Below are 11,418 nucleotides of genomic sequence, written 5' to 3'. Positions count from 1 at the left end.
TATATATATTAATTAAATCATGATATCATACAAAATGTGTTATTTTTAAACTACATTAAGTAAAATGATACCACATCTAAAAACTAGATATAGCATCAAAATCTAAACCACCTAGATTGGACTGATTTACAGTAATTCCCTATGAGCGGTAGTGAGTGAAAGTCATGACCAGGCACATTCAAGGGTGGAGGCTTCAGAGATGTGGGCTCCCAGAGGGCTAAACTACAGAAAAAGAAAAAAGCACACGGCAGTAAAAGATACCGCACATCAGACTGCCACACTCGCCTCACAGATGATAACCAGACCCCCCTCCAGCAACACTGCATTTGCTCGACCGACAGTCACTTATCTCCCCGAGAAGCCCCTCCACTGGGTGAAACCATCTCTGTGGACGTGTCTTCAGCGAGACAGCCCTGCCCTGATGTCAATGCTTCCTCCACCCAGTGGGACTGCTATTGTTCCCGGACGCTTGGCGGTGGATCATGAGGAAGAGCCGCTAGGGGACCAGTCTCCTCCGCACGGCCGCACAGGGACACGCCGGACCCCCTCGGGCTCTCAGGGGACACTCTGCCACTGCGATGATGGAGAACTCCAGTGTAGTAGAAACGGGGCAGCTGGCAACGCAGGGCTTCACTGAAGTTTTCAACTGGACGCAAAACGGGATGAACAGCACGCATGGCCCCCCTACGGACCTCCTGGGCAGGTACCCGGCGCCTCTGCTGGCCAGCACGGTGAGGACTACCGCGCCGGGGACCTGGGTGCCCGTGCCCTCCGCATCCCTGCCAGGCTCTGCCCATTTGATGGTGGCCTTCTGGGATTCTCCCCTGAGCCATGGCATCAACGTGTTCGTGGGCATTGTGCTGTGCTTCACCATGCTGGGGCTGGGGTGCACGGTGGAGGTCAACCAGCTGGGCGAGCACATCCGCAGACCCATCGGGGTGCTGCTGGCCCTGGTGTCCCAGTTCGTCATCATGCCGCTGGTGGCCTTCCTGCTGGCGCTCATGTTCTCCCTGGACGACGTGGCGGCGATAGCGGTGCTGCTGTGCGGCTGCTGCCCCGGGGGGAACCTGTCCAACATCCTGTCCCTGCTGGTCAATGGCGAGATGAACCTCAGGTAACAACTGCAATTACCAAACAATCACGCACTATTATGAGATAGCCCTAGACCCTTTTAAAGAGCACTGTGCAGACTAAGTGTGTGTTGGTCTCACCACTATATTATGTTGCAACTGCCTCGAACAACGCATCGTGTATTTTTTCAATATAATTTTGCGATGCTGCAGCTACTAAAAATCCTTAAATGTCTAGTTTACCATACAGGGCTATTTACTGACGAGGGATGTTCAACAATACCAGTTTCATATTAACAATAAATACACAGAAGCACATGTTAAAACACCCGCATGCTAGGTTATACGTAGAAAAGGATATTTGTAGTTATTTTAAAACCCAGGTTATGTCCGACATCCAATCTTTTAACATGCTACAAGGTTAATTGGATAACTGGCATAATTGATGGCAAAGCACAAAATAAATAGAAATAAATAGGTCTTAATATAAAAAGTGAAATATAACCATAACTCATACTAAAATCATACTGTTATACCGTAAACAAAGCTATGATACATGAATAAATATCATTAAATTATGGTTACATTTCACTTTATATTAAGACCTATTTATTAATTATCCTGTGCTTTTACTATTATTATGTATTTTACAAATCAACACCGGCTTGCATTTAATTTTTACATATTGTTAATTATTGCCTCATCCCAAAATTAACAATCCTCATTCCAGTGTGAAATTGTACCTAACAAAACACCACACAGTGAAGGCAGGGCACTAACACAGCCAACGGATCAAGCAGTTTCCCTCTTGTTGGTTGTAACGGGATTAAAAATGAATGCATTCATACATGTATAGCTAGTGGCTGTCATTGGTTTTGATGCTTTGCTATTGAGGTCGCTCACACATTCTGAAGACACCTTTTCTCCTGTGTCCCGTCAGTATCATCATGACCATTTCGTCCACGGTGCTGGCGCTGCTGCTGATGCCCCTGTGCCTGTGGATCTACAGCCGTGCCTGGATCAACACCCCGGTGGTCAACCTGTTGCCTTTCGGGGCCATCATCCTGACTCTGTGCAGCACCCTGATCCCCATCGGTCTGGGGGTCTTCCTGAGGTACCGCTACAACAGGACCGCCGACATCATTTTAAAGGTAATTACGGCTCTGGAAAATGAGCTCAAAACCTGGGTTATATTTGCGTGGGAGCATGTGATTTCTGAGTCTAAGCATCTGGGGACGCATCTCCTGACCAGGACAGTCACCTGATTTGATCTGTCTAGGACCACCTGCCTCACGTCCAGATTAACCACTGGATTCTGGATTGGTTGATTAAAGCCCATGCTAGTTTTTTACATAATAGCACCTTTACCATGGGGACGTTTCTGTCATATAGTCGGACATCTCTTCCTAATCACATTATTCCTAAATGATTGTGCTTTTATTTGAAAATATGCACTTGATAGGCTGTTAATCCACCCCCTCGCCCGTGGTTGTTTTTATGAACTAACACAATTGTTATATTCGCTTATAATTGTATAGTGGTTGTATATGTGTGGTGTCTGTCTACTTTACAAGAAAAACTATAATTTTACCCTTAAACGTTGATAAATTGAATGACTTCTTGATTCAGTAAATGTAAAAACATGTTAAATATAAAACCCTGGTTACAAAACTATAAAAACAGTGTTTCATTTAGTTTGGTTAACTTTTGAGTGTCATTTCCATCTGAACGTCAGACTGGTTGTATAAAAACAATGGGTCCAATATGTTAATCCACCATGAATAGATACAATTTGATCTGAGCTAAAAACAAAAGCAATTTCTGCAACCCAACTCTCAATCACTGTGTGTAATTAATGTTTAGACACTAATTCATGTTGTGTATCGACCCAGAGCTTTAATATAGGGTAGCTGAATGTTGCGCACTTAATACAATGCCAGCCCAGTCGATTCACTCATACACTATGTATACAAAAGCCATACACATACTACCGTGAGCAGTTGTCCCACCTGGCCTGCCTGTGTCTTCCAGGTCTCCCTGTGGTCTCTGCTGGTGACTCTGGTGATGCTCTTCATCCTGACGGGGACCATGCTGGGCCCCGAGCTGCTGGCCAGCATCCCGGCCTCGGTGTACGCGGTGGCGGTGCTCATGCCGCTGGCGGGCTACGCGGCGGGCTACGGCCTGGCCTCCCTGTCCGGCCTGCCGCCCAACTGCCGGCGCAGCGTGGCCCTGGAAACCGGCTGCCAAAACGTGCAGCTCTGCACCGCCATCCTCAAGCTGGCCTTCCCACCGCAGCTGGTGGGCGGCATGTACATGTTCCCGCTGCTCTACGCCCTCTTCCAGGCGGCGGAGGCCGGCATCTTCATCTTAGGGTACAAGATGTACAGGAAAGACGTGCTCCATAAACAAGAGCCCCTGGAGGAGGAGGACGACGACACGGACATTACCTACAAGAAACTGAAAGAGGAGGACGCCGGGGTGGACACAGCGTACGGGTCCGTGACTGTACATGAACCCAACTCCGTCATGATGGAAACCCGGCCAGGCCCCTCTCAAGTATAGGCCGAGACTCAACCCTGCCATCATCACTACATATAGGCTACCTGTGACTTAGAGCAACTCGTTTAATGTAAAGTTATGACGTGACACATCCATACCATCATTTCAACACAGCAAGGCCAAACGATGCACGACTGATTCATCTGCAACGCTGCCTATAATGATGGCGGTCATGTTGCGCAGATTCCTACAGGTCTGCAAGAATCCCACGATCCCATCGGTGGAGCAGGGCAGATCCGTGCAGACCTGCGGACATCAGCGCAACATGAACGCCACCATTGTAGTTCAGGTGTGAGATATAGGCAATATATAGAGAATAACCGGCAATACATAGGGGGTAGGTACGCAAATGCTTTTAAAGTGGTCCAAAATCTACATTGGTGAAGTAAACATGGTGACTACTTAGGTGTACAAGTATATCACTCCGCTATACATCCAATTATATCTTTAGTCATTAGCCATTAGCACGTTTCTCACTGATGGGCATAAGTTTCGGGTCTAGTTGTGAAAAGGAAATGTCAGAACAGCGAAGCAGCTGGACATGGCCCTTACTTTGGTTTGACTTCTGCCTTGTCGGGTTAATGCTGCCCTGCTGGGAGACAGACAGGTGTGGACAGCCCTGCTATGTGGTTGTTTCATTGGATTTTAAACACCCCTCTAATAAAGAAGACATCTTCTAACATGATTTCATAAGTAAATACTGTAAATATATCCCTAATATATAACAAATTATATTAAGTAAATATTGAGCTTTGGGACCATGATGCGCTTGACAGCCCAGGACCCAGTTGGATAATTACAGACCAAATGTATGCGAGTTCTCAGAAAATATAAAATAATAAAAGTGTAGTTATTGTTAAGGTGCTTCACAATTAATAATTGTTATCTCTGATTAAAAATGTCAAATAAACCATGAGTGTTTTAAAATGCAACATACAGCAGATTGCATTCAAATGAAAGGTACTATGCTGGCTGGAATACATGTATCCACAGCACTGAGAAAGTCAGCATATAAACACATTAACCTGAACAGTGAGTGGAAATCTGTGCTGAATGTAAGTCTGAAAGCATCAACGTTACCTGTTCATTTTCGAATGAAATCCATGCTTAATACGGGAGCCCTCCTGAACAAAATGTACATATGTATAAGTTTATGTGTATTATATTATATTCTACAAATAAAACTCGAATAATGTGGAAAGAATCATTTGGTTTGAGTTTTATTGTGTCACAATGGCTCTCACTGCGCTTCCCCCGAGTGCTTTAAGTGCTAAGACGTCCAATGAGCGACTGCTCAAACGGACACACCCACCAATTAACTAATTAGCGCAGCTACGCCTTTGGGGGTATTTAAAGTCCTCAGGGCGGCTGCGTGCGTTGGCTGAACACAATGGCTATGTACAACGATAAGTCAATGGACAACTACCTTTATTCTTCCTACAATCCCTACTCTTACAGATACCTCAATCCTAAACACAAGGGCGGAGGCTGGCGGCAGAAGAGTTACCTGTCCGGCTATGAGGACGCGGAGACGTACTTTGACAACCACCAAAGAGCGCAACTGAAGTCCATCTTGTCTCAGATTAACCCCAACCTGACGCCGAGGCTGCGGAAGGCCAACACCAAGGACGTGGGGATCCAGGTCAACCCTAAAACGGACGCCTCCGTGCAGTGCTCGCTGGGCCCCAGGACTCTCCTGGCGCGGAAACGAGAGGCTCTGCGGAGGAGGAGACAGGAGATCCAGGCCCCTGGGAGCCCCGTCAGCAATATCGCCAAGACGGTGCGCTTTCCGCGGACCCTAGCCCTATACTCTCCCATCGCCTCCAGGAGGCTGACCTCTTTCCTGGAGGAGGAGCCGGACGAAACGAAGTCCCCGGCAGAACCGCCAGGTACCTCCGAGGACGCAGGAGAAGCAGGCCGTGCCCAGGCCGCAGTGGAGGACCGGGCGGACACCGCGGCGGAGGAGAAGCCCAGCCCGGAGGCGGACGAGAGCAGCCGGGAAGCGCCGCCGGACGAAGCCGAGGTCCCTCCGAAAGACGCACCGGAGGCACCCAAGTCCAAAGCCCGAGTGAGGTTCCAGGTGCGTGGGGCTCGGGTGGGGGTTTCTCCGGCAGTCTGACGTCACGGTCAATTTCCAGCGTTTGAAGCGGATGGGATGTCCTTCCACTAGGCGTGATGAGTAAACCCGCATAGTACCACCCATACACCCGCTAGTTCACGATGAAATGCATTCAGTGTCTTTCCTTGTGAAAACGCCCGTTTGTCCCGCAGTTCTTGGAACAGAAGTACGGCTATTACCACTGCAGGGACTGCAATCTGCGATGGGAGAGCGCCTACGTCTGGTGTGTGCAGGGAACTAATAAAGTAAATGACCATACTATATAAATAATGCGTACATAATAGATTGCTCTTGTAAAACTCAAACTAATTACTTTTACTTCTGATTTTCTAAGGTTTATTTCAAGCAATTCTGTAGAACGTGCCAGAAATCCTATAACCCGTACCGCGTGGAGGACATCACCTGCCAGGTGAGCGCCGCTGGAGGGGAGGGGGTTCCCCGTCCGCCCGTCCGCCCCTCCGCTCACTGTGCCATATAAATAGGCGTTTTCCTAGTATAGTGCGTGTCTCCTGCCTCTGTAACTGCTTTATTCCTGTTGCCAGACCTGCAAACAGTCCAGGTGCTCCTGTCCCACGACCATGCGCCACGTCGACCCCAAGAGGCCGCACCGGCAGGACCTGTGCGGGCGGTGCAAGGGCAAGCGCCTCTCCTGCGACAGCACTTTCAGCTTTAAATACATTATTTAGGTTACTTTCATGATGGTTCCTGCAGGACTTGGTTCACTGCTGTTTTCAGAAGACTAGTGCGATGCTGCATTTCTCTCCATTGCTTAAGCTGTATGAAGTTCAAGACTGTGTTGGTCAATGAATGGAGACTTTATTTTTATTTTTTTGGTCCAACTTTTTTTGAAAACATAAGTGTGGGATTTTTGTTTCTTTACATGGAAAGAAGTCGCAGGAACTAAATAAATGGAAATTGGTGCATTTGGTTGGTTCATTTTTGCTTAGATCTCTAAACTGATTCTACTCTTCTCTTCAGTGAGAACTGGAGTATCTTAAGGACACTTGTCTGACGAGCTTCCACTGCGGATGGAGTTCTTTATTGCCACGGTCTACAAGGATCTGGGCCTGAGATGAGTGGTGTAAGGGGTGGCCCTCTAGGGTTTTAGTCTAACGCGAGGGGAGAAAACTCCCCCGCTTCCTACTCCTGATCATTTCCCGAGTGTATCGGCAAGTGCAGTCATGGGTGCGGTGAGTGATTCAGCAGCTAAATGCACATGGCAGCTGAATGATCTTATCTAGGTCATAGGAAGTCTCCTTGTCCTGTTCATTTAGGTGCTTTTGCTTCCCCAGTGCTGTACGTCTTGTCAAGGACCACATCCATGGATGTGGTCCATTTAAAGTACAATTCATTTGGTTCTCCAGCAGTTACTGTGAAGGTATAAGGCTTAATTTTAAAGAAAGTTTTCCAAGTAAAATTACAAATTATGTAACCTTCATTAACCATGAAAATCAAGATGAACTGCCTGCCTAAGAGAGATGTTTTCTGGGATAACTTCCTTTACTGCCTAAATAAATAAAGCCCAAACTTTTTTCCCCATAATCCAATACAATCCAAACCTCTGTTGCATTATGACCTATATATTGTACTGCAGCAGTGTGGAATGGAGACCCTGGTAATGAATGTTTAAATGTCATATTTGCATTGCTTGTATATACAGCTCTGGAAAAAAATGAGACCACTCCAAGTTCAGAAATCAGTGTTAAGTGGTCTCCCTTTTTTCCAGACCTGTATATTAAACTATGACTACTCAAGTTTTCAGAAAGTTAATACTCAAAGGTTAGTCACCTTTTCCCAGTAGTCACAGAAAATGTGATTAAATATAATTCATTAAAAAGTCAATTTTGTCTTGGTTAAAATGTTTTGAGATCTACATAAGATTTAGGTTTTTTTAATCAAAGACATGCTATGAAATGTGCATTATATCACTGCCCATGCACCAGTGTACTACAGCAACAAAAGGCAACAGAAATAATGTGAATCTTCTGGCACAAGGAAATGGCAGGGACTGACACTAAAACCTGGTTTATAAAGAGTTTCTTTTATTTAGTCTCTTTTGCTATCAAATAAACATTGCGTTTAGCCACAAATAAGTCATTATATTTACACCTTTATTTTTGAAGAAATTATTAAATATCATAGGTCTTGATGACTTATACAATTAAAGTCCCAAAGCATCAGTTTCCAGTCCTGCAAATAATAGACTAATTAGTGGACCAAACTCTGCAATAACTGACATTAAATAAAACCTTTATGAATATGGGTGGAAGACCGACATTTAAGGCCAAGAACATAACATGACAAATTATAGTACTGGATCCACAGATCTCAGATTGAAATGTTTTCATAATTAAAATTAATTACCCTGAAAATAAATAATGGCAAGAAACTGAAAGGAAAGAGTCCATGTGAGTGATCCTCTTCAATTGCTCCATTTGCACACGGTTATTGAGAGCGATGAGCCGTGAAAACGGATAGAGAAGAAAAAGGTATTTGCGATGGACCCAGGCATTTTCTGGAGACAAAACTCATCCAAAGTAGGTTTACAATCAATCAATTGCAGTCATTTCAACCCAATCCTTTTTAAATTGCATTTGTTCTCCTGATCTTGTGAAGACAAACCTGTGGGTTTCATTGGTTGACAAAGTATGGTCCTGAGAAAGGATTTAAATAATCAAACATGTTGAGCCCCTAGGTGGGGATTTGAATTCTGAGCCTTTGTGGTTAAATTATTTAAAAATCGATTGCTTGAATAACAGTAAGACTGTTCATAAAAATAACAAAAAGCTTTTATTATTATTACGGACTGTGATGTTTAGTATGATTAATTTAATTTATATGCCAATAGTAATAGAGTCTGCCTAAGTGGCTCTGCTTTAATTAACTGCTTTGCTCCTTAACTTTCCCTAGCAAAGCCTTGATTCTGGTTGGTGCCACACACATTTGCAGAACAAACATGAGCACAGTTTATTCTCCTATACAGGAAGAAGGCTGGTATTTGAGATGATGTGAATTAAAAAAAATAAGTGTAATGCACCTCTAAATAAAACTATTTCCCAGTAAATAATATTCATTAAATAATTAAGAACAGCATTCAAAAGTACCAAACAGCCAATGAAAGAGTTCAAATATCAGATCTGTGGACTTAATACAGTGATTGATAATGTGCCAAGATGGTTTCCTATAGTTCCTATTAGTAAGTAATATCCTGCAGTTGAAGATAGCAGTACATGTTCTGCAGTTGACCTACGTGCACAGTGCCTTCAATCAATAGTTATTGTCATTATTAGCACTTACAGGGACCCTGTCCCCAACTGAATGCAAAGCTAAAGATACATGGAGAACATCCTACGCTCCCGAGTACAGAGCCCAGTGGAAATCACAGTGGAGAGGAAAAGACGAGTCACAGCGCTGGGCCATTCAGAACGATGTGCAGGAAGGGAGGATCTACATTCATGTCTTCCACAAAATGCCATTGTGTGAGATCAGATGCCAGCAGCGTAGTTCGTTCCAGACACAACAAAGTTGATGCCCCTCGCCAAGTGTTCGGGTTATATTGAAATGTTAGAATATTTTGGCTTTTTTGATGAAGTCTTGAATAGATAATAATTAATGAAATTAGTGAATGTTCCTTGTTTTTTTGCATTAGCTTTATACATCTATTCCGCATTAACAGTGCATTGCACAAATATACAAGAAAAAAATACTGGTTTTACACTATACATTTCTAAAATATTTACAGAGTAAAATAAGTTATTGACATTTTCATAATGAAAGTTGCCGGTGTGCAGCAAAAAAAAAAAAAATATATATATGAAGTCTCTAGAGGCAGCTACTTTTTGGTTAGCTATTATCAGTATTCATTAAAGAAATGCTGTCCAGGGAAGCACTCCCGTTAACTGGAGAGCAATTCAATAAAGTTAACAGATATATTAATTCTTTGAGAGCCCTGGGAAAGCCCAGTTTAAAATTACGTTAAATATCCTATCATTTACACACTAGAGGGATGTTCGCTCTAATAAAAATAAATTTATCAAAACAGAGATTCTTGCAGTGCTTTCCTTTCAAGCATGCTTTGATTCCTTATATAAACCAAAGATGGCACGAACAGTCACATCACTCGTACATTCGCTCTCGCGCTCCTGTGACACATTATCCTCAGTGTGGCGCACAGTTCCCTCCCCGTGCCCCAGTGATGCCGTACAGTCAAGTCTGGAGGATGATACGATGTGGACTGTACAAGCGTTGCCATACTTTACCAGTTTATTTTCTATAGCTTAAGCATCTATTTTGGCAGGCCAGGAAGCCTCGCAGGTCATTCCGCCAAAAGCTCCCTATTCAGCATCATTCCACCTGCTTCCTCCACCCTCCAGCTGTTAGTTCACAATATTATTGCGCTTCAATATGCGGTTGGCTTATTGTGAGAGTTAATCAAACAAAAAAAAAAAGTCAAAGAAAATTCCCAAACATCCTTTAGCCCTTATTGATGAAGTCTTTCGTATTGCTGCCACCCCTGCCCCACTGCCGAGAGAGATGTGCTGGAGTCTGCAGGCGGCCAGGACCCCCCCACCTCCCTGCGCCACGTTCCCATCGGACAGGCGGGGGTGAAATGAGATGCAGTCCACTGTCCGTAGGCAGTGTCTGGGAGAGTCGGGGGCTTAGAATCCAGTGCTGACGACGGGGTCCGGGTGCTTGGCCTGGGCCAGGGGCTGGCACGCCTGCACCATGCGCAGAGACTCGCGGATCTCCATGTTGAGCTCCATCAACTTGGAGCTGGCCTGAGACAGGTCCTGGTTCGATCCCACCACCGCGAAGCTGCCGGTCTGACCCAGCGTCTGGTGGCGGAAGTAGATGTGCAGCAGGGTCTGGACAGCGTCGTCCGTGGTGCCTCCGAAGATGTCATTGGGCCACAGGGACCTGCGAGGACAAGACGGGGACAGACCGGCTTGAAATATCTGCTACTCGTTACATATTCATCCCTAATCACAGCACTCGCAGTGTGTACAATCTGACGGGGTCTAAAGAAGCTCTTGTGCTCCCGTACCTGAAGGCCTTGACTTGCGTGAGCGCCGTGCTGAAGTCTTTGTTTCTCAGGGTCTCGATGAGCGAGTGGATGGCGGCCTCAGCGCTGCTCTCTGGTGGGGCAATCTCCTCCTCGCTGCTCCCCGCCGTGGCCTCGGCCTCCTTCAGGCAGCTCTCCAGCACAGCCAGCTCCTCAGACATGTTAATCACCTGGAACACACCCACCGCACGGTCACCACACACCACTCACACTGCGCTTATGTTTCCCCACTGAGAAAAAGAATTTACCTCGCTAAACTGATGTTTTTACTTTAAAGCCAGGGGACACTAAAGGGTTGTGTAATCTCAGTTTACCTTGAGTCTTTTATTAAAAACAAACAAAACGAAGTATGATGGGAGAGGGCAACTGCTGGGCCTATTAAACCCCTCTAAAGCCACAGTCTCTCACTGACTGCTGTCTGAATCCCACTCTGACGGGATAAACTGCGGCCAGTGTAGCGTGACGGTTGTCAGCACAGATATCCCCCTGCTCTGGCGCTGAGATTAATTTGGTGTGCCTGTTGTCGATGTAGGTTTTTTTGCCACACTGTGAAGACCAATTAAAGTTAACAATGGCGGGGATGAGAATCTCTTCTCGAACTCCTGATC

At 45.4% G+C, this 11,418-nt stretch overlaps 3 protein-coding genes across 14 annotated transcripts in view; 2 read left to right on the top strand and 1 right to left on the bottom strand.

The window, feature by feature from the left end:
- Window positions 1-435: 435 nt before the first annotated feature.
- On the top strand, window positions 436-4,822 carry slc10a4 (solute carrier family 10 member 4). Its single transcript, XM_066719960.1, has 3 exons — window positions 436-1,114; window positions 2,011-2,221; window positions 3,102-4,822. The coding sequence occupies exons 1-3, from the start codon at window positions 579-581 to the stop codon at window positions 3,630-3,632; spliced, it is 1,278 nt and encodes a 425-aa protein (XP_066576057.1). The 5' UTR covers window positions 436-578; the 3' UTR covers window positions 3,633-4,822.
- A 171-nt stretch (window positions 4,823-4,993) lies between these two features.
- Window positions 4,994-6,671, top strand: zar1 (zygote arrest 1). 2 transcript variants are annotated; one of them, XM_066719954.1, is made up of 4 exons: window positions 4,994-5,709; window positions 5,901-5,971; window positions 6,083-6,157; window positions 6,291-6,671. In XM_066719954.1, exons 1-4 carry the CDS (start codon window positions 5,020-5,022, stop codon window positions 6,445-6,447), a joined length of 993 nt encoding a protein of 330 aa, XP_066576051.1. In that variant the 5' UTR covers window positions 4,994-5,019; the 3' UTR covers window positions 6,448-6,671. The 2 variants fall into 2 exon arrangements, with proteins under 2 accessions (XP_066576051.1, XP_066576050.1); XM_066719953.1 differs by having other exon boundaries at window positions 5,901-5,993.
- A 1,097-nt stretch (window positions 6,672-7,768) lies between these two features.
- The window catches only part of fryl (furry homolog, like), a 129,977-nt gene continuing 126,327 nt past the window's right edge, over window positions 7,769-11,418 (bottom strand). For all 11 annotated transcript variants that reach the window (XM_066719950.1, XM_066719945.1, XM_066719941.1 and 8 more), the window contains 2 exons: window positions 10,793-10,980; window positions 7,769-10,665 (listed from right to left, as the gene is read on the bottom strand). In XM_066719950.1, the coding sequence (XP_066576047.1) occupies window positions 10,407-10,665; window positions 10,793-10,980 (447 nt within the window). In that variant the 3' untranslated portion in view covers window positions 7,769-10,406. The remainder of the gene's footprint in view (window positions 10,666-10,792; window positions 10,981-11,418) is intronic.

Source organism: Amia ocellicauda, chromosome 13 (genome assembly GCF_036373705.1).
Source record: "Amia ocellicauda isolate fAmiCal2 chromosome 13, fAmiCal2.hap1, whole genome shotgun sequence".
Taxonomy (NCBI): Eukaryota; Metazoa; Chordata; class Actinopteri; order Amiiformes; family Amiidae; genus Amia; species Amia ocellicauda.
The sequence above is the reverse complement of the archived record's forward strand: the minus strand, read 5'-3'. Positions and strand labels throughout refer to the sequence as shown.